The sequence below is a fragment of the Diorhabda carinulata genome, chromosome 3 (assembly GCF_026250575.1).
Source record: "Diorhabda carinulata isolate Delta chromosome 3, icDioCari1.1, whole genome shotgun sequence".
NCBI classification, from domain to species: domain Eukaryota; kingdom Metazoa; phylum Arthropoda; class Insecta; order Coleoptera; family Chrysomelidae; genus Diorhabda; species Diorhabda carinulata.
The window spans coordinates 9,249,385-9,273,852 of NC_079462.1; the positions used below are offsets into that span (position 1 = coordinate 9,249,385).

The 24,468-nt window shown below is 32.8% G+C and overlaps 1 protein-coding gene across 2 annotated transcripts in view; it reads right to left on the reverse strand.

Annotated features, from left to right (window-relative positions):
- LOC130891200 (uncharacterized protein MAL13P1.304-like) overlaps positions 1-24,468 on the reverse strand; it is a 53,422-nt gene that overhangs the window by 20,866 nt on the left and 8,088 nt on the right. For both annotated transcript variants that reach the window (XM_057795803.1, XM_057795804.1), the window contains exon 2: positions 3,768-3,852. In XM_057795803.1, the coding sequence (XP_057651786.1) occupies positions 3,768-3,848 (81 nt within the window). In that variant the 5' untranslated portion in view covers positions 3,849-3,852. The remainder of the gene's footprint in view (positions 1-3,767; positions 3,853-24,468) is intronic.

A 24,468-nucleotide genomic window follows, 5' to 3' on the forward strand; every position in this document is an offset into this window, starting at 1 on the left:
GGTATTTATCCGAGGATGATATTTGCCCTTGGATGGTATTTATCCGTGGATAGAATTCATCCATGAGTTTATTATTGTAACATTAACGGCTGAAATTAGAGACACGGATAAAGCTTCATTCGGCTGATTTCTTTAAAAATGTCCGTGTCTCTATGGGTGAAATTAGAGTCACGGATTTTTCCGTGGAGGGTGCCAATAGACACTTCGCTGCTTCTTTTGCTTTATCAGATTCTTGTCCTCAAAAGACGCAATTTTTTTCCTAATGGAAATTTCATATTTTAGCGAAGTTTTTTTTCGAAGGTGAACATAAAGTTTCATTTTGGTTCTTCTTATAAAATTCAATAACTTATTAATATATTTTTGACAACAACTTTCATGGGCATATAGTGGTTACTCCTCTGCTTATTTTTATAGTTTCACCCAAATCTTCGTTTTGGATGATTAACCTAATTTTTCACATAATATGTCTACTGGTACATGGTTCAACTATTTCTCAACATCTACCAATTATTCAATTCCTTGATAATGATTGCAGTCTCCCAATCAAATTACCTTTTAACTACAAGAAGGAATAAAAAATGTTGAGCAGAAGTTTAATAGCATAAAATATCTGTTAGGTACATTTAGCAAATATTCGTGAAATCCCACTTCACGTTTAAATAGACAACATATAAAGGACGCTTTCAAAATACTTATTACTAGTTATAGTTGATACATTCACACCAAATTACCAACTTGTCAAAAAATCAGATCTAACTATGGAAATTCAAGTACACTCCTGTTGTAAAGCTTTCCGAGAATCCCTGGGGGTGTACCTAGACCACTTTTGAGAATCACTAGTTTAATTGCACGTTGCAGCTGCCGCTGCCACCCCTTCAACCTTTCCTCTCTCAACCCGTTCACGTTTTACTACCAGTTCCAGATCTCCTTCATAAACATAGATATTTTGGAAAGTTGATTTTCTATACCTATTCGAGTCAAATTCGACGTATACATAGAAAATGTTATTTGAATTTGTAATAATTTGCTAGAATATTAATTTTTCATCTTTTTTTCTATTAATAAATTATAATGAAAAGCTGAAAGCACAGAAAATTTTTGGTAGACCCTGCAATTTAGAGAATGCCTCCTCAAAAATTTCATTCTCTATAACCATTTTCTGAGGTGAAAAAAAATTACAATTATTTTAAATACAACAAAATCGTGAGTTGTACGAGAAATAACCGCATCATTTCAAATTAGATCTTTTCATGCTCAACTCTTTAGACGATGTAAAAGGTTCATTAACTTCTTATTAAATATTCAACATCAGTAAAATAACTTTCAAATTTATGCTAAAAGCCTTATAGTATGATTAAGATAATTTCTTAAAAGTTTCGTTTCCTCAAGTAGTTGAAAGAAGAAGTTTGTATGATCGGTGATTAATTGCAAAAATTATCTGGTATTGCTTGATAGTTTTTGTTCTCTTTACAAAAAATTGAAATTGGAAATATAAGCTGATTGCTTACTATTCAAATACCATCTACAAGGTCAAATATTTAGATAGATTTCATTTAACCGATATAACAAATATTACGTTTATTTAAACAAAGACTGGGGAAGTATGCAATACTGAATTGATATTATACAAGGGGTCACTAACATTTATACTATTTATGGTGTGCAAGCGGTAATAATTTTTTCTCAATAAAGTCTCAAAATTAGATTCTAGAAACGGAACTTCATATATTTGATATCATTTTTGAACTAGGAAAATTAGGTCAAATTTAATCGAAGTTTTATGTACCTAGGCTTAAAAAATTTTCAAATAGATACAGGAATGGGAGGTCTAAGCAGTTAGCCACGGGAAAAATATTGAGTATGATACTGCACCGACTGTTAGGAAGTTATAAAGTAATTTGTGTTTAAATTTGGCCAAGGAGAACTTTAATATTTGACTATTCCATCATAAAATAATGGAGCTACAAAAATTCAAAACCAATTCTTCATTTTTACAAAAAATGGAATATTTCAAGAGTGACAAAACGTATGTACAATGACTTAACTTAATATATGGTGTTGCATTGAAACAATTTATTTAATTATATAAGGGATAAGATGCATATGGAAGATTTTTGATGCTTTCTTCCGTTAGGTTCATATGAATCCTGGTAGAATGGTTTACCACACTAAGGTCTATTTATGCTCACACTACAAATACATTGTATTACTTCATTGTTAATAAGGACTCTAATCATACCAATCATTATTGACTGCTACAGTAGTGTCTTGCCAGATCTTTTGGGGTTGCATTAAAACCACCAGAAAAAAATTATTCTCAGAGTTTATAAGAACACAAAAATGTTTTAGGAAGTTGGTTTAAAGCAATAAGCTACTTCAAAGTTCATTCAACTGCAGAAATTTAATACTATTTTCTTATTAATATATTTTCTAATCAAAGCCAACCGCTAGTAACTTATTTCCTAATATTTACTGTAGATAAGTCTAGAAATTATTTGATGAACTGATTATCTAAAAATCCAATAAAACAAACAATAACATGAGCATATTTCAACTTACAGGACGTACTAGGAAAGTTTTACTACAATGTTTGTTATAGTGAGGCATATCTAAAAACCCTTTGGACTGACAAAACTTTATACTCGCTCGAAATGCGACCTTTAATCTCCAAGCCAAAAAATTCAGAAATTGGTGTAATAACGATGACTAGTATAAAATATTGATATTATTGATGTAGTTTTAGAGTAAGGACGAGACACTGAATTATTTTTGAATAAATACATTACGTTTAGAAGATGAGTGCAATACTTTACGAGTATTTCTGTAATATTTGGATATTTTCTTCATGATCATTTCTTGATAATTTCAATTTCTATTCAGACTTTAGGACATGTTATATGATGGATAAAGATATAATAAAAACATTTTCACGGCTGTAATAATTGCAATTTGTAAACTTTTCATTACATACGTGAAATTAAAAATGTGCAAAAGAAGTAAACTCCTAGCTTTGATGAATAAAACTAGATAATAAATATATGTACTCAATTGAGCGGCGTTTGCCTACAATGCCATTAAAATATCTCTATTGACAAAGATATCCTACTGTGCGAATGAGCAATTGGAAAATTAATTCACATTATGTAGCATTTTAATATCAATTTCTCATGTTGAACGCATAATTTTTTTTACTTGTCTACCCTATAGATTTAATCACCTTCTTATTCCATAGCGAGTGTCAGAATGTTTATGCAAAAATTAGAAGGCGAGAGAGGAACATCTGGTGCTACAAATGCTCCGGCATATTAATTTCTATGTATATAGATTCGAAAGGACGGTTGGCGAGCAACGCCGGCCGCCGATATAGGGCCCACGGCTTTTTATTTTCCTATTACACCACCGTCTAAATTATTGTTTTACTTAAGACTCTGAGGCTGTTTAATAATTGATAAGGTTTCTCCAGGGGCCTCGCTAGAGCTGCCATTGCGCTGCTTGCCGCTAGCCACCTACAGCGACGGAGTTTATTTCTAAATGTTGAATATACTAAACAGCTACTTTCCCGTTTCTGTGAATTATAAACACTGTTTTTTTCATTTTACTGCGAGGGAGGTCAAATATATAAGTTGTTATTAGAAACTGGAGAAAATTTCTTAGAATAAAATCCCAAAATTGGATATTATATTGACTTTTTACTACAAAGATATCAAGAAATTCCTTTGTAGTTAGCTATTTAATCTTATTTGTATATTGATAAATTATGGACTTACCTCTAAAAAATCTTGATGTGTGAGAATAATATTACAAAAAAATATGACAATTGCTGATTTTCTTAGGAGTAGAACAGTCATATACCTAGAATTAAAAAAAAGTGAATTAAAGACAAAATGAATGATAAAAAATGATAAAAACGATCCAGGTCATATGGTGAAGTAATATTAACAAACTCCGACCTTTTTACATAAGTGAAAAATAATGTTGTTTGAATCCAATCTGCATACTGAATACACTGTTTATACCACCACTGAATAACTTACCTTCAGTCTCTGAAGACGATAACTTGGTTACCGAAACGCGAGTCAGTGTAATTGTGAGTGTTGGTGTAGTGGTGATGTAGGGAGTGTATTCAGTATGAATCACCAACGGTTCCAGAAATTCCAACTTAATTAGTAACATTTCACTATATATAATACAATTATAATATACCCTCCATTGAGACCAATACACTTTTGAATGCGTTTGAATCAATTGTCGAAGCATTTGTTTCATTCCAAACAAACGCTGGTCTACCATTCACAATTGACCGTTCTACCTTCTAATGGAACTGTTATTCGAATAAAACAGTTGACTATTTGCTTTAAAGTACTTCTGGCACTAACGACTTGTAATGGTTTTTCTGGGGTTTATATGTATGAAGCACCGTGACTGAATTTTTTCAGTAATTCTTTGCACTAATCAACGCGAACTTAAAAGATACGACCCCTCGTTTCCGAAATTATACTTAAGAATATTTTCTAAATTATATATTCAAACATTATTAACTTTCAATGGATTACGTATGTCAATGTAGTGTCTTTGATAGAATAAATAATTCTTCAATACTATCTGAAGGCCATGGGCGGCTCATGCCCAATGGTTGACAATCCGTAACTTTTACAGATACAATCTGTACAATCTAAAGATAGCAGAAATGAATTTTCCAATAGAATTTTTCAACATAAAGAAACTTTTAGTAGATTTACTTAAGTAGATTTAGATCGTTGTATATGCCAAGAAAACCGTTACCGATAAAGAGACATTCTAAAGAAAATTATTATAAATTGTAATTATTTATTGAAAATACTTACAGGAGGTATCAAAACACAATGAAACATGTTTAATTAAACTTCATTCTGTCGAACATCGTGTTACTTACATAAGGAAAAAATTGAAATATAGAAAAATTTCGTTGGTTAGCCTACAACTTATCAAAGAAGAAAAAAAACTATAATAAATGTTCGAAGTAGGCACATTGCACTTCTATACAAGTCCGGAGTCTACGAAGGATATTTGTTTGAACTTGGAAGAGAACTCCAAGATTCTGCATTACAGCGTCAAAACGGACGTTTATTTCATCGATCATTTCATCCCTTATGTTTACCGGTGCTACAAATACCAAGATATCCCCAAAAAAATGATTTCATTATATTCAATTTAGAAGAACAGGGTGGGCATGCAAATGGACCTCCCGACCAATTTACATATAAGGAAAAATGTTATTAAGATAAATTTTTGTTATCATTTAGGTGGGGGGGCTCCATCGTGAATGAACAACATGACTCTGCGAATAGAATATCTAGAGGAATATGATACGATTGATATTTATCATAAATTTATTCAGAATGTCTAAATATCTATCTCCTAAACTATTCAATTCAAATTCATTCTCGATATTTTTAGATTGTACAGGTTAATCATTGCGAATGAGCTGCCCCTGGCTTCCAGATAGTAGTGTAGAATTATTTTCTGTCAAATACACACTACATAGACATACGTAATCATCCTCAAAAAATTCATAATGTTCGAATGTATAACCTAGAAAATATACTTAAATATAAGTACTGATTTGGCAATTTTGAATGCCTATAACTAGTGGTTGTAGGAAAAATTTTTTTTCATGTCACAACATCATTTTAATGTCACCTACTCACTCCCAAATTTTTTGCATTACGTCCCGGAATACCCTGTATAAACACCCATTTTCATGGTTTTGTCAAATAGAAGTACTATTTATTGGTAATTTCAAAAATTGTATTATAATTGTATTCTCGTTTGTATATTTTTATTGTTACTTGAAGCAACGCATCTGCGTGTTCTCAGAATTTTCTCAATTCGACTATAATATTTTAATCCAATTCGTTAACAATCTGATTTTCAAAGACGTCGATGACAATATACCTGCTTTAAGTAAGGACTTACTCATTCGCGAGTTGTAAAGCTCGATTCTTAATCGAAGATTATAGAGCGAAAGCTGCGAAAAGCTTTCGAGGCGAATGGCGCGAAAATAATTTACACCATGTCGCGATTTCCGGCAATGACAACGCCTCTTAGGCAGTAGCGTGGATAGAGATCTATAGATAGGTGCTTGACAAAAAACTCCAGAACATATTTTCGTCTTATGTACAGTTTCATATCGTGTTTGTCTAATATTTCAACAATATAGTGAATATTTGTTTTATTTTCCACCATTAAGCATGTACAAGTAAAGTAAATTGGAGTATTACTGTTTTGATTCTATTGAAGCCTTGTAATGGTGTTTCACCTTTTCCAAATTGCAATAATAATTAACTATCTATATAAAGTATTGACTCAAAAATTTCAAGTCGAATCTTCCATTTTACAGCGTTTATAATTAGAAAATTATCAGAATCAAGAAGAAGAGATATAAAACAATGATACAACAACACATAGGAAGGGTAATCCCTTTGCCACGTCCCTGACCCACATAACACATCGACATTTCAGCATTTTTAATGCGATGCACAAAGTAGTTTTTTCATGCTCTGATTTACCATACATATTATACTATTCGAAGAAATTCGTTACCACGCGATTTTTCATCAAGTTTTAGTAACGGTCGATAATCACGGTGGCGAAATCGAAATAACATGACGAAGCTGTGACAGGAAGCGTTATTCTGATTTTAGAAAATTCTTTTACATAATTCTTCTCGGGCAAATTTGGAACTTAATTCATATAATAAGCACCTGTAACTGTAGCTCACTTATGCAAGTAATTTATCATGAAGTCTAAATCTCAGTGAATTTGCGTTGTTTTAAACGCAAATTTTTAATCACCAAGCGTTGCTATACTCAATCCATTTTGATATCGGGACGTGGCTCTCTCGAATTCGGGTATCTACATTAGTCACGATCCAACAGATTCAGACTTATCAATTTCAAGCGTATAATTGTACCAAATAATTGAAATAATAATTGTTTTCACTTATGAATGAGTTATAGAATGAGAGATCAACTCCGCCAGCCTATAACGTGCATCAAGCAAGAATTTTATGGGGATGTTCGAAAAAAGCTGGAGAATACGCCTCCTTCCATATGCAAATATTTTGCTTATTCATTCACTCATTCAACCAAAAATGGAATTAAAATTTTGAACTTTTATATCAGTATCAATATGATCTTCAGCCCATGGCCCTGAACGAATTATGCTTGAAAACTTTTAGGTCAAGATATTTCCTTGAATTCTTTCATAAAGTGAAAGAATGGCGACGAATAAATGCATTTGAATCTTCTTCAGTGCTTCCTTGTACAGTGCCTCCAGCTTCTTCATAAGGCTTTGTTGGAAGTCTCACTGGACTCACTTATAAGTGTAAAATAGCCGAAGTACACGAACCAAATTTAACAAAAAGCAACTATCAGTTTTCGAATAGGCTACAAAATGAGGCAGTTTTTTCAACTCTTATTTGTGAACCTATAAAAAATATTCCATACAAATGATTTTGTATTATTCTCAATTTCCAAAAATCGATTCAGTACTGTATTAAGTATTTTTGTTAGTTGTAATCACGGTTGAATGATGATATTCTGAAAATATATGCAGACATGTACAGTTTGAAAGATATGTTGATAGATTTGTTTAGGGTAATAGTGCAACACGTACTTCTTTTTATAAACAACCTACAGAAAATGCGATTTGATTTACAAAAACATAGAATATTGAGAATATTTAGTATATTGCAAATATTTCACTTTACAAACTATAATAATCGTAATTTTGAGATTTGGTGGAAATACTGAGAAATGGTAGATGCGGTAAAGAGAAAACCCCAACCGACGATAATGGTTGCGAAGAAGATTACGTAGGAATCAAAACTAGGAAATGGGAATGGAGTTGTGAATGGGTGGAAAAAGTTTGCTAATATTGTCGTCTTTTCGTTAATGTATTTAGTGAAAGTTTAAAGATGAGTTTTTATGGAGAAGTTCCATTAAATTCAAGATAAAAAACTCGGCCAATCATGAAGCGTGGTGATGAAAATACAGTACTTCCACTAAACATGGGTTTTATTTATAGATAAGAGAAATCAAATTGTTAATTGTTATCTAGTACTCATTCGGGAAAAGTATAGCTCAATGTCAAAGAGGGGCTTATAACTTTTTAGCATGTACAATACTATTACCAAATATGGAAAGTGTTTAAAACAAATTGACCGACACTTTAAGAATTCTTCTACCATAATCAGTAATTATTTTTTCGTCTAACTATGTACTTGGCTCTTCCATAAATTGATTCCTAATTTATTTTGTTGTGAATAGAGATTGATAAGAATGAAATATAGACACAGGCTATACAACTAATGAAATGCAACTGCATTTTCTTGAATTAGACACTTTTGAATTCATATTTTGATTTGTTTCTTTTTGTTTAAGAACTACAGAGTTTCACATTTTGCTAAATGAATACGTGAAATTTTCCAAAGCACCTAATTGTCCACAACAATTAACAAAAATGACAACATAAACAACTGAATTAGTTAAAATAGCCTCAATATTTTTATTATATTTGAAGTCACTGTTTTCATCCAGAAAGGGTCAAAAAACGTATTCATCAGTTTCAAATTTGATAGTGGGTGCACCATAAATCAGGAGTCAAGTTCGGTGTTAAGATACTTCCGAAAATATATGTGGCGGAGCTTAACCTATTGTCAATTTTCTGCTCCAAATCCTAAGCAGAAGTCTCATTCCCTGAAAGCTATTATCATATTAATATGTACTCTAAAATATAAGCTTCACAATTTCACTATAAACAACTCTTCTACAAACAAATTTTCTTCCGGATTTGTCAATTTGAATGACTGACATGATAAACTGTGATTCATTGTTCCACATTATAAAATTTATTGAATTAGGGTCTTGTAGTAGTCTGTTTCCTAATCCTAATCTGTAAGTTGTAGAGCTCAAAGATATATCTACGCCTCCAGATATAAATTTTTTGGATAGCCCCGTAATCTTTTTTCAGTATCTTTTTCTGTAAAGTCGATAGAAACTTCTTTCCCGTTATTCTTTAGAGTCCAGTTTTCCGGTCAATAAAATTGGTACAACTAACGTTCCATAGACTTTGATCTTTGCACTTCTTGAGAGACTCGTTTTGTGTAAGTATTTTGACAGTCCTAAATAACATCGATAGGCAAGCATTATACGCCCTTTCATCGAGGTTTATCGAGGCTCCGAGGTATACTAGCCAATTGTAATATTTTCATTCACATGTCTAGCCCTGCGCTCTATGATCTCAGCCATGAACTTTGTCTTATTAATATTGATTTATAGTCCCTTATTCTCAAAATTTAAAAAAGTTTTTCTGCTTTTCTTAGGGTTCTGGAGGTCAGGGACTCTCGGTTCGTGTTTGGACAAAAAAAAATAGTCAAAATCTTACTGGAATGTAAAGCGGTGAACAATTTATGAATTGTCTGCCCACAAATTTGGTTGTTTACGATGAATTGGTACATGTAGACGACCAAGTAGTATTCTTTATGTAAACGTTCGACCCACTGTGAACCAATCACGTTAATCGAAGAGAACGATGAGCATCAGTTCGATTTTCGACCGACTTTCGAGTGGTATTCCCTAACAATATCGACTTATCATACTTATAAAACCAAGGCTTGTCATCAGTTATGATGCATTGTAGGGTCCTCAGCTAAGTTGTTTTTTGGTACGAGTCTAGCATTTATACGCTTCATACCAAAAAGAAAAGATTGATTCATGAGAGATCTTTAAAGCTTCCCTGAGATACCGACACGATTTCCTCAATTTTGGTATTATTGTTTATGGAGGTGGATGGTTGACTTCACGACCTTCACTGAATGCTTTGGGTCACACAAATACTGGCATTCGCGATGAAATAGATTGATAAAATAGATTCCCCAAAACAACATTCTCAATGATTCCGTAATCATAATTCCATTGAACATACTACCTCATATTTCAGACAAACATCAAAAAGGTAGTAGTTAGGAAAAAAATGTTAGTGATCCAATTTGTGTGTGCAGTTTCTATGCGCCAGTCCATGTCAAAACTAATGGAGACCATGTATAAACATAAATTATTATAGCATATATTTTGTGAGTGACTAAATTAAAGCAAAATAAACAACTACAATTGAACCACAGTCGGTATCCATACTTTAATCAAATATTTTTCTGTTATCTGACGGAATTATTCAACAAACCTCAAAGAATTAATACGCACCTTGTTTGTCGTAGCGAAAACTCAAAAGGCTATGGGTACGGATTGAATATCAGTCATAATGTCCTTTTATGTATGCATTCGTGATTTTTAATCAAAAATCGCTCCTGACAGACAAAAAAAGGAACTTAAAAAAGTATAAGGAAAAGAATATATCTATAAATCTCCAACAAGAAATCAGATAGCCATCGGCTGAATTAATATGAAAGTTTTGCCTTACTGAATCATTTTGGTCTTTTTATTTTTTCGTATTCTTTTTCTTTGGCGCCTTTCAGCGCCATTGTGATGCATTTCTTTTTGATTGTAATGGATACTCTCTTATTAACTTTCATACAAAATATTCTTGAAATGCATTGTTGAAAAGGAAAAAAATGCTGCTATGTATAGTGGAATTGGGAATTTCGTTTTTACAAAGATGAAAACGTAAGAAAGACTAGTGGGAAGAGCTATTTCATAGCAAATTTTAATAAAGTAGCAAATATAATTATGATATAAATCATACAATGTGTGGTAGAAAACTCAATTGATTGGCAAAAGAATATTTTTGAAAGGAATGTTATACGTATTTCACGTACATGTAGTTTTATTGAAGAAAAATGGTTATATAACTGGGTTGCATCGTTTTTTATGGAGAATTTTCAATTCTACAGAGTGGATTCGAAATGATAGTTTCTTCTATACTCATTAAGAGTTCCAACTTCATCTATTATATCTTTCAATTCCGTTTTATTCTTAATGTCACATTGCAAAATTTACATCAACTGAAGTTACATACGATGCAGCTATTTCAACTAGTATGACATAAGTTAAGTATATATGCCCATGTTAGTTATATGCTAACACCTCGTAATTTTCTACTTGCTTGTGCTACAGATGGCATAGCAATTGTTAATCGACAACATTTGCGGCATTTTAACCCTGGTCTTAATTTATTTTGAGACTGGGAGTCATGGAAGATGGCCTAGGCTCACTTCCTAAGCGTGTATTATAAAAATTTTTTTTTTTGCCACAGTTCCATAGTTGGTAATGAAGTGTTTATGTGATGGTAAGAACAGCTTTTTAAAGTGTGTTCCCTTGTGATTATTTGAGCGTATTTTTTCATAACATTACTTGAAAATTTGTTTAAAAATAAGAGGAAATATTACTTTACTACATGGTTGTTAATATGTCCATGAATAAATAAAATTAACATTTTTGAAATAAAGCTTTTTGCATATGTCGCAAACAGCAAGGGTTTGTGATTACCGTGGACCGAGAAAAATCTTCAACAAATCTTATGGGCCATTCAAAGTCAACAAACTCCGTCTCGAAAAGATTTAACATATCTAGAAAAACTTTAAGTCTTTCATGCGTAAACATTTGAATAAAAAGCAGCCACTTCGATAGAAAACGGTGTTGAGTACCGGAAATGAAGCCCAATCATACGACTAGCTGAAGTAGGTTATTCTTCAACCAACCGGATTCTACGAAAATGTATTCTCAACTACTGCGAGAAAAACCTCATACCTCATATCTTTTCACAAAAACAATCAGCTGGTCGGTATTAACTGAATGCGTTCTAAAATCGTCATCTGGAAATCACTATTAGCAGGGTGCAAAATCTTGATCCGGCTAGAACTGAAACGTTGAATAGGTATATTGTAGGATAACTTCGATTACAGCGGATCAAGAAATATCTTCAACAAGCTTTGTTGACCATTCAAAATAGCCATAGTCATAAAACTCCGTCTTGAAAAAATAACATCGACAAACTTGGTAAATTTTTAAGGGAGCCTGATTGAATGGATAAGCCCGAAACGATATACAACGTAGATGAGAAGGGATGTAAGTTAACTTTGCATCAAGAACAAATTGCTCTGGCTGAAAAAGGAGCAAATCAAGTGCACTTTACGGCCACAGAGCACGGAGAAAATATCACAGTGGTTTCCTACGTCAACATTAGTGGACAAATAATTCCTCCAGCTATTTATTCGAAGAGCAAAGGATAAGACTATAGCGGTGCGACCATTTACCACCGGGAATCCTTATTCTCATTACGCAAAAAGGAAACATGACGATTGAGACCTAATTATCGATGACTCATATGACATTACACTGTTTTGCCTTCCGAGTAATACGACCCATGGACAAAGTAGTTTCCGAAGCTTTTAAATATTGGGATAAGCAAGTATTTTCATACTGAACACGTCACAATGAAAGAAGTATAACTAGAGATTTGGTGAGATATTTTCGCTTATTTGGGACTTAGACATAACTCCAAAAAAATATAGCATCTGGTTTTTCTGCTACGGGGATATATCCATTTAATCCCGAGGCGATTCCCCATCTCGCTTTTGCTCTAAGTATTTTAACAGAATTACCAATTGAAGAAATTTTTTCCTGAAGTTAAACAGTTTTGGAAATTTGGAACAAACAGGGTTTTCGAAAATTAATGGCAAGAGAATAGTCGATAACTTTAAATATATTTCACTACTGCCAGGGTCTCAAGATCATATCAGCGAAGGAGCTACTAACAAAGTTTTGAAGAAAATATACTTCGAAAACCACCAAAACAACGAAAACCAAAACATAAGAAAATGTGGTCTTAATTGATAGTGATAGTGATAGTGACAGTGCAAGCGATAGCGTATCTTTGTCTAATGACACAGTTATCTGAAATTTTTACATCAGGGGAAGAAAGGGAGATGAAAGGTAAAAGGGGAACTATGAAAAATAACGAAGAAATAACTCGAGAAGAAGATGGAGTTCAACAAGGAATTTTAGAACGAGATCGTAAAACAAACAAAATATGGAATATGACAGAACAACAATATGAGAATGAGAAATTGAGTGGTGGTAGCAGAGAAAATGTAGAACAAAACTTACTTGAAAAAAGCAAGTGAAAAAAGAAATAGCAAAAAGGCCATCAATAGTAAATCATTGGTGGTTTCCTTCAAGGAAAAAATATAAAAGCAAAAAAATAGAGAAACAAAAAAGAACCATCATAGAAAAAATTAGTACGGGCCATACAAACGCGGAAGAACAAATACTGATTAAGATGAACAAAAAATATTAGGCTGTGCATAGTTTGCTTAATCTAAAATCTAAAAATGATAAAATTGTTTTGTCATAAAAGCAATTTCTTGTATCAAGCAGAAACAAAAAGTCGATTTTAACTGTGTTTTATGGAAGGATCTTCTTAACTTAGGCATATTCCCTACACATATCTAATAATTATTTGAGACAAGCAGTGACAAATTTCATCTCATTTTGGCTTGTCAACAACTTTTTTCTCTCCCTACCTCTCCACATCCGCATATTTCCGAAAAAGGTGAATGTGCTCCATGAAAACGTTTTATCACGATACCTAACATTGAGAAGGTAGTTGCCATCTAAATGTAAACAGACGCATTAATTTCGAATATCATGTTACTTTCTCTTTGTACTGAAAACACTGTTGATTCGATAACACAGTTATCGTCTTCAGACACTGAATTTTGATCATGGTCCTGCAATTAGCGTAAGGAATATGACAAGAAAAACTTCATCAAGTACTTGAGGATACTAAAGTGCGGTAGCCTCTTTATCATCACAGACAAGTCCAACCGCTCTTGCCAGACTATCTACTGGTGAGAGTGGATTTTTTACATTACAAGAAAAAACCGCCAAATACAAATTTTTTTAAATGTATTTTTTCACAGACAAAGGCACCTTTACGCGACAAGGTATGCTAAACACCTATAATCCATACGACTGGTCTGATGAGAATCCTCAAGTTAAAAGGGTCTCACATCATTAGGACTAGTTCAAAGTTAATATTTTAGCAGCCACATTAGGTAACAAAAAATCGCGTGATATATATATATATATATATATATATATATATATATATATATATATACGAGGATGTATTGATATCTAGTTAACCTAGATATCAATATGCTTTATGCAGTTCCATGCATAAACAAAATATTGCGTTACCATAGCAACGAACGATAACTTATTAGAAGTGTCAGTGTAAAGTTTGACGTCAAAAAAGTAAACCAGAGTCACGTAATAAATTAAAAGAAAAAAGATGTCCACCAAAAATTGTGAAAATCGAAAAATTGGAGTATCGAGCTATAATTAAGTAGCTGTATTCAGAAGGGTAAAAAGGTAAGCAGATTTACGAAGATATTAATACCCTTGGTGATCAATGTCCATTGTATGCAACCGTAATAAATTAGACTACAAGCTTCAAAAGAGGTAAATTTTCCATTGAAGATGATGACCGATCGGGAAGGCCAGTTTCTGTGTCAGTCCTCGAAAATATCGATGCAGTTCATGACATGATTTTATCAGACCGTCGAATTGGGCTAAAACGGATATCTGAAGCACTGAATATTTCATCATAACGCATTCATCATATAGTTCACGTCAATTTGGACATGACAAAAATTGCTGCAAAATGGATCCCCAAATGTTTGAATGCGGACCAAAAACGTGCAAGGGTAGAAGCATCGCGTTCGATCAGTGCTCGATTTGAAAACGATGTGGACTTCTTAAATCGAATTGTTACTATGGATGAGACTTGGGTACATTTCAACGATCCAGAAACAAACAACAATCGATGGAATGGCGACACTTTGGTTCTCCAAGACCTAAGAAGTTTCGTGACCAAAAATCTGCTGGAAAAGTTCTTTGGGATTGACATGGAGTAATCATAATTTTTTTGGATAAGGGTGGAATAATAACTGGAGATTACTAATCAACATTACTGACCACGCTACGGGAGAAAATTAGAGAGAAAAGCAGAAAGGTGTTTTGTTTTTGCAGGACAACACCCCTGCACACAAATCTCATGTTTCTATGCAAAAAATTCGTGTTCTAGTAATTTTGAAAATTACAAGAACACCCTCCTTATTCACCAGATTTGGCTCCATCCGACTATCATCTCTTTCCTCAACTGAAAGAAGTTTAAAAGGTATTAAATTTTCTTCCAGCGAGGAGGTAATAAAAGCTGTGGAGGTCTGGTTTGCAGAGCAAGATGAAACATTTTTTTAGAAGGTCTAGAGACGTTGCAGGTTTGCTGTAATAAATGTATCCAATTAAGAGGAGAATATGTTGAGTAATAAAATATTTTGACATTGAAATTTTGTTTGGTTCTATAGTAGGATAAGAATTTTTCAATATATCCTCGTATCTAGATTTGTTATCAGAAAATTTAACACTAAACGAGTGACGATTTCTAATATTTTATGCACGATGGAGCTCCACTGCACTTTTATAAAGGGTGTCGTAATTGGTTAAGTGACCAGTTTTCCAATCGATGGATTGGTAGAGGTGCAGAATCTCCGATTCATTGATCTCCTCGTTCTTGCGATTTAGGTCGTTTGGTCTACACTTTTTACGTATCTTAAGGGAACAGCCAAAGGTAGAGGATTGGAAGAGAGAAAACAATATCACTTGAATGACCTCATAGCTGATGCGAAACTAGGAAACCCAATGTTTACAGCTGATCTGTTAATTCCATTCCTCTTAGAAAGTTCAGAATGTGGGATGGCTGTAGCTGCCAGAGATCTTCGCCTTCAGATCTATCCTCAAAAAAAGTTATGATTAATTCTGCTTTGTACAAACCGTGTAATCAACACCCTTTTTGTGAATCTTATATAAAAACAAATTCATAAAACAAAATCGTAAAAATTTACAGGGTGGATTCCTTAATATTAATTTGGAAGATATTTTGCTTTTTCTTGATATTTCCATATTTATCTTTCCCAAAGACAATCTCACTATGTTAATATTAAAAAAGTTCCATTGAAATGTATTATTTTATCTATTTGAGAAATTTATAAATATACGCCCTGTGAGAATCAATGCCTATCTACTTCAATTGTACAATAAAAGCAATGAGAATTTAAAAATTAATTGCCTATCAACAGGCTTTGTGATGTAGGATATTTTTGTTAAGAGAAAATCAGTTCAATAACATTTTTTTCACATTAAGAATATTTTGTTTATGTTTACTACTGATTCCTCTCTGTGTTCCCCTTTGGTATATACCCCTGAAGCCAAGCGAAGTTTTCTTTTCGATGTCGCGATTTCTAGAATTACGTTTCTGAACGTGCGCTACCACACTTTTGTTCGTCGAGATACGACGATGCTTTCAAAAGAATTAATAACTGTTCCCACCATTTCTCTCGCTATTTCAAATTATAATTTCAATTACACATTGTCCTCTGCATATTTCTTCATTCCAGAGAAAACAAATAGACACCCACTATCCGCGAGCTATTAAAACACCCCTCTTTTAAAGAGCAATATCATAATTCATGGGGACACGACGCAAACCGAAGTTGGTTGAGATTATAGAGATGGGATTGTCATTTTGTTATTATATAATGTGGCTCTGACCGCTTCATATCATGAATAATATTATTTTAGAAGTTATCCTGAGGACTTGATATAGGGAAATGTTTAGAAGTACAACCTAAATGAAAACCATATGTTCCGTTGAGCTTTTTAATTTTCATACCATAGTGATTAGTGGTATTAAGATTAGGTAGCTTCTGAAAATTATTGTAGATTGAGTTGCCCAGAATATTGTAGGATATAGCTTCTTTCAATTGAAATGAAAGAAGATTAGTACATTTATTGAGGTGAGTAAAATTAGTCATATAAGCAAACTTTAGTGGTTATGAGACAATACCCCCACGGAATATAGCATGAAAACTGTTTTGGATGTGAAAGAGAAAACATTATTGTCAGTTTTTTGAAGAAAACTAAAATTTGTTGGAAATAAATGACCTACGATTTATGGAGTGGAAAAAAGCAATTTGGAGGAGGCTAATTTTCCAAACATTGCATAATTACATGACATAAATACAACCAAAGTATATAGTACTTAATAATTGTGATGTGATGGAAAGAAAGAAAGATGATGTTGGTAAGTAGCAAAAACGCAATTTGTAATAGAAACGAAACAAAACTACGAGTTTTACAACAACTATTTACTACAAGTAAATTGTTTCAACTACATGTTGATAATAATTGGGTATGGAAAAAAGCTAGAGCAGTAGAAAGGATTTTTAGAGTTAATTAATTATTGAGAATAGTGGTTCAATACTCATTTATGGAGATTAGACTAAAGACGTGAAATATCTCTCATAGACACCTGGAAACATACAAGGCGAAATAAAACTTCACGGAAATAGAAATAACAGTTGAAATAACACTTGGAGGATCGCGATGCATCTAATATGTGGATATTTTTTTTATATTCATAATTGGTCCTCTGGAAAAGTCGAAGACGAATGATTAGCACTGGGATTTCTCACACGAACAAATACACTCAAAATATATCCTACTTATTTTACTGGATTAATGTTACATACTGTATGAACTGCTATATTTGTGCCAATAGCACCGAAGAGAAATGCCGTCACGTTGATCTCTGTGTACATCAAATAACTGTATAATCATATCAATATTCATATAGAGTTTAACTAATTTGTTTATATTATTTTATGGATGCGTCTTCCAATAAACAATTCCTCCAGGTTTGTTTTGATAAAATTTCTAAATAGATTGTTTTGACAATGTTTTCTCCGATAATTTATAATTACGTTAATTTTCTCTAGCAATAAAATCTCGGCAAAGTTATGTTCAACAATTAGATATACAATACAGAATTCTTCAGTGATAAACCATCGAATGGACCAGATTGAAAATCACTTAAAGTGCTTTATTTTTAGTAATATTTCTGACCGATTTCAGAGCGATTACTCCGTAGGCTATGGAAAACTGAAGACAACTTCTTTACTTGATGTTGTCATTGTATGAAAAATAGCAAATAACCCATGAGTTGACACAATAGAGCAACTAAAATAAGCGGAATAACGCTCACATTTCGTTTGAGCTTACGAGATTTTTGAAATAAGAGAGAGAGAGAGAGAGAGAGAAATGTTTTATTGTCAAAAATTTGTTACAATTTGTATGCAAAAGCTTGTAAAAACTAAAAAAACATGAAAATAACTAAATGAAGACACAAATAAAATTTAATTTCAATATACAGGAGAAAATCACAATGAGTTACAACATTATAGGTAATAGTAATAGGTAATAATTAGTATATAAGTCCATAGCAAAAATTAAACCAGTATGCAGTATGCCCGGAATTGAATATTAGTGTTAGAATAGAAGGCACTTTCCAGTAAATTTGCCCTCAAATTATTGCGGAACGCGAGAAAAGATGATATTGATTTGATTTTAATTGGCGTGCCAAGTGATTATCCATTTATTTTTCAATGCAAAATATTAATCCCTTAACTAATTCTGAACGTGGAGTAGGTTGGTAAAGGTTGTGTCGCGCGTTCTTAAGTAGATAGCCGTGCAACGACCTTTCTGAAATTGCGTGCTTACGAATTAGGCAAATGGATTCAAAGATGAATAAGAAAGGAAGAATCAAAATTTTTTAATCTTTTAAAGAAGCCCCTGCAGTGAGCCCTGCTGTTTAGTCCGAGTGATTATCTAAGAGCTCTCTTTTGTAGTTTGAAGATTCGCTCAAATTGATTCGCATCACTCGTACCCCAGAAGGGAAGGGCATATTGAAGATGCGACTAAATAAGGGCATAATAAACTGTTGATGAGGTGGATAAGTTCAGTTCTTTTGAAACTGATCTTAGTGCAAAACAGGAGGAACTTTAAATGGTATGATAAAACTTTAGTTTTAGAAGAAACTAATGTTGTCTGCAAATAGACATGTTTTACCACTGATATCTAAATAGGCGATGACGTTTATAAACAGAAGGGCCTAGTAATGAGCCTTGGGGCAAATCACATTCTATTGGCATTCAAGAGGACATTGTTGTATCAACCCTGCTGTTGGTAAGTTATGACTTAAACCATATGAGAGGTGTTCCCCTGAAACCGTAGTACTGCAATTTGTTAATTAAAATATTATGATTAACACAATCAAAAGCCTTAGAAAAATCGCAAAAAGTTGTTGCAGAGGGGTGAATGATGATATAGAAGATATGGTCAACCCCTTTCAGAATAATTACGTTTATGATTATCAGTAAAATGTTTCGAAACTGTAGAAATATTTCTTGATATTTCTACTACGATGTATTACATATATTTAGCTCCTTATTTTTGTCTCTAGGAAGCATGCTGTACTTGTTCTTGTAGATATATGTTGTCGATATACACTAGCAATGGATCTGATTGCAGATTGTTAACTGGCTAGTTCATCAAAGAACAATAATACAACAAATTCTTGTTCAGTAACAGTTCCATCAAAGCAATATACCCTACCTTCAGTTATCTATTATATCGCTTAGCAGTCGAATCCGCCTTACCAAAAATTGAAAAATAAAAAAAGAAAAAACGAGGGAAAAAGAAAACAATTAATGAAGAACAATACCCACGAGCACGATATGCATGACAATGGCAGAAGTGAATTGAAGTAGGCTGTGCATCATTGGAAAGCGTTGTTCAAATTAAAAAGATGGCCACTGCGGTTTCGTGGAAAACAATTATGAAAACTGTTCCGTGCCCAATGTGAATTGTTGGCTGAGGATGTTCTTTTATGTAATGGAAATTTTTCTTTGATAGTCTGAGAAAATTAGATTCTGAGAAAAAAGTATACACTTCATATTACTATATTTATACATAATGGTGCATTAATTTTTAAGTATGTATTCAACTAAAATTAGGGGCTTATGGTACCTTATTTGAAATGTTTTATCAATCTCTCCTCAAGGCTCTTGTGGCATTAAATTATCTTATACAGTTGATGAAAAAATAAAAAAAATGTTTTTTTCATGAGAGCCACAATTTATTAAAATTACACTAAAATAGAATATTATGCAATGAGAAAATTACTACAAGAGCCTCGGCAGGTGTCGTAATTAATAGCCATAGAATACGAGAAGCATTAATTATTTTTTCTACGACCAATCATAACGAAAAACAAACAATTTTTTTTTGAAAATTTAGTGAATTTAGTGGATTATAATTAGAGAATTATTCATTTCATTTCAGAGAAGTTATTTTTTTATAATTATTTAGGTTGATTTATATACATAATTGTATCACAGTATTGGTGCATGATATTGTTGATGTTTATGGAATAATGTTTACAGCATTATTAGTTTGGCTGTACTCAATCGAATTCACAGTTTTGATTGGCTACGTTGATTTTGGAATGATTCCTCAATGTAGCTACTGGCCACTGTCGTGGATTTTCATCCACCCTGACGCTTAATTGAAGTGATGTTACCATCTGTTACAACAATTAATATTGTAGCAGAACTGCGACGAAAGTAGTGTCCAGTAGGTCAATTGAGATTTGAAATATTCAAATAAGTAACAATTTCTTTACCTATATTCCCCAATATGTTTATTCCTACGTTTTGTTTTCCGTTTTGCGATTACATAATTTTCTTATAAAGAGGGAGCTACGCAATTCTTGCACAAAGATTAATTTACTTCTTGCAGATTTCATAATATTGTCCCGTAACGGTCATTTTTCGTTTTATTTTTGTATCTTCAATCGTTACTGAGATATGTCTACTTTATGTTTTATAGATAGTAGATTTCATAATTGAATAATGTGTCCATAGACTTTGGAATTCAATTTTCTAGATAACTCATTAAAATAAACAATTACCACGTTTTCTGAAAAGCTGCTATCTTTATTTTTGTACTTTCAGTCCATACAATGGAAGTATAATTTTTCGTATACTCTAGCTGATTGTACTGGTAATAAATTATTTGCAACTCTGATCTATGAAGTGTGGCTATTAAATAACGAGAATGGTTATGAAAAAGGGTTTTATTCCTTCAATATTCTCCCCTCCTCTCGCCACACATCTTTCCATAGGTATTTTCCATTGATCGAAGCAGTGCTGGTAATATTCTTTGGTGAGGGTCATTAAGAGCCGTTTTTTGCTTTACCGCTTTCATCGACTCGAATCAGAACCCTTTCAAAGTAGATCTTTTTCTAACCTTTCAAGGAAATCTGAACAAACCCGTTGACGCAAGAGCCCTTGGTCAGGAGTCAGATTTTTTGGCACCAACTTCGCATAGACTTTTGTCATGTGTAATTCATCGTGTAAAACTTTTCTAACCGTTTCTTTATCAGCGGTTAGAGCCTTGACAATTATCCTGATGCTCATTAGTCGATCTGCACGCACAATTTGGTTGATTTTGGTCACTGTTTCCGGAGTTGAAACAGTCACAAGGCGTCCTGAGCCCTGGTAATCTTCAGTGCTCTCTCGGCCGTCACTAAAGCGCTTACACCACTCAAAAACACGCGCAAGAGATTTGACCCCATAGGCCCCTTGCAACAATTTATAGTACTCAGTTGAAGTTTTTTTCAATTTAACGAGAATGTATATCAGCATTTGTTTGTCAAATGTGTATTGATCTTGATGGAGAATATTTTAAAAAACAATAAAGCCACATCCAATTATAAATATTTTTTTTAATTTCTACATCTTAAGTAGCAGCACTCGTATTAAAATATTTCCGATGAATTGTAAAAATCTATTCTAAAACGATAAAAATGTTCAAAAAAATATTAATTAGTAATTGCTTAATTGCTATCTCTATGGCCCCAACATGGAGTTTGATATATTAATTAATGTAACCCCATCTTGTCTTATCTGTCTCCATGCATGAACACCATAAGCGCGAAAATGCCTGAGGATATGAACGTTGAATAATAGTTGTCTTTGAGAATAATTAGAAAAGGCCTCGAGTCTTAAAAGTCCATCATCAGGATGACAATTCTGAGTGTATATATCAGGGATGGCCGAAGGAATATTGTGAACATAGATAAATTGTAAATATTTTGTATTAGAAACTATTTGTATTTTGAAAGTAGGTATATAATCCAATAAGTTTCAATTAACTCTACCCCACATACAACAATGGCTTCGTTGCTGGGTCCATAGCACCTTTGTTATTCACTCAACAATTTATCAATTATTACGAGAACGCTTTTGATAGTTGATGAAATAGTTTGTTAGTAGATCTCTCTTTTAAAAGGGTCATGTAAACACAGATGACGTTGAATATCCGGAAACTTTATTTACTGTAACTACTAAAGGGGACTAAATCCTAAAATGATATTCTGGATATACCAAACAATCATCAAACCCATTATTGCAGATGCAGAGCTTGTTTGGTGGTCGAAAATTGAGAAACAACAGCTCAAAAAATACTAAACAAGGATCATAGGGTGACTTTTCTACGTATTACAGGTGCAATATCAACCTGCTCTACTATAGCCTTAAAGTCATTACTGACCTGCCTCCTCTTCCCATCATAGTGAAGAAAGAGGCATTTAGCGACGCTCACAGACAGTAAAACTGAAGCCAGGAAATCTGATAGGTCACCCAAGAAGTACACAGACGGTTCGAAGCTAGCGCAAGCACTTCGACGACTGGACAAGCTCTCCATATCTCTAGGAACATCACTTACCATTATTCAATTAGAGTTACTAGCAATAAACAAATGTGCTCAGGAGTGTTTGGAAACCTCTCTAAAAACCTCATCTACATTATCTCATATAGCCAAGCGGCTCCGAAAGCTTTTGTTTACACATCCAAACTAGTGGATGAACAAGTTCTAAATGCTCTAGCAAAAAAACAATCCTAATGTGGCTTCTAGGCCTCCAAGGTACAAACTAAAAGTATATTGGAAACTTGAGAGTATCTTTTATTTTAGTTTCTACTGAATATTATTCTTAAATTGAAAACTACCACTCTCCCTATAGTGTGATTATAATATATATGTAAATATGGAAAGATATATGGAATGAGCTTAATTCAATAATAAATTTTGTTAAATAGTATATATTTCTAGCTTTTATTAGTATTTATAATAACAAATAAAATCATTATGATCGCACAATTCTACATTTATTAATTCCAAAGTTTTAGTGAAATAAAATCTATTGGAAAAAAAATTATGTCAAAAAATTATCATTGAATTCAAACAACATGAATTACTCTCATTATCACTACCATCTTTATCAAGTTATTGCATAATATAATTTGGAGGTTTGTAAATCTTTTAAGAGTCGCCCCAAAACTGACTGATTGAAGGCCGTAATTTATGATGGAAAATCCTTGAGTGTTCTGTAATGTTTTGTAGAAAATCCTACATCCATTCGAGAAACTTCAACATGATGTTAGACTAGAATGTGCAGCCTGCAGCATTATGAAGCAAAATTCATTTCACCCTTAAGTTTGAAACGTTAGTACATGAATTATCTAACGCTTTTCATCCAAACAAAAGATATGAAAATATTGAATTATTTGTAATTTTTAATAATTTTTGTAATGCAAAGGTGTCAGTGATGTTTTTTCCATCAACTGTGGAATATATAATATCAAAATTACGCGATTTTGACAGTTGTGCCCATATTTTAGTAGAATATGTATATTTTCAAAAAAATGTTGATAGATTAGTTTGGAGTTTATATTTTACCCTAAAAACTTTTAGTCTACTCGAATGCTTTTTCCAAAATAATCAAATGGTTTGCATAATGTAGAAATGAACGGTGATCATAACTGTTTCATTGAATTTCTAAATATCCTTCTTTTCTGTAATTTTTTAGGTATTGAAATCACTGAGTATCGAAAGAAGAGCGAAACGTCGCGTCGTGTCCACAAAAATCAGGGGAAAAATAAGAAACTACAAAAATAAGTCAAAATATAAGTTTTAAATAGTCACGTGAAGTAGATTATAGTATATTCTAATAAATAAAGATGTGAAAAAATATCAAACAAATTATCAAAAACTTGGTATTTGTGAAGTGAAATAATTAGTTATAATTCATAGTGATGCTCGATTGAAGCTTGCACTGTTCGACTGTAATTAGATGATTTAATAATTTCACATTGACATTTCTATGTTCAGTTATCTTCTCCGAATCCTATATATTAAATTCTAATAATTGAATGACTCAGTAAATAATATGACACTGTTTACTATTTCAAAACTCCCTCGAGGGTGTAGCTACATTGGCCTGGATATAGTATAACAGTTCCGTTACGTTGATTGCTGGAATTCTCAATGGAATATATTGCCACGAACTCGTCCACTGATAGAGACCGTGAAGCCGCTGCTATTCTATTATGTTTATACGGCAATTCCTCGTATTGTTTTTATAAGCTGTTTACATTATGTTGTGACTGTTTTCATGAACAATTTCAAAGTCATTTCCTCTAGCTTACAATCCAAATTATCTAGAAAGCAG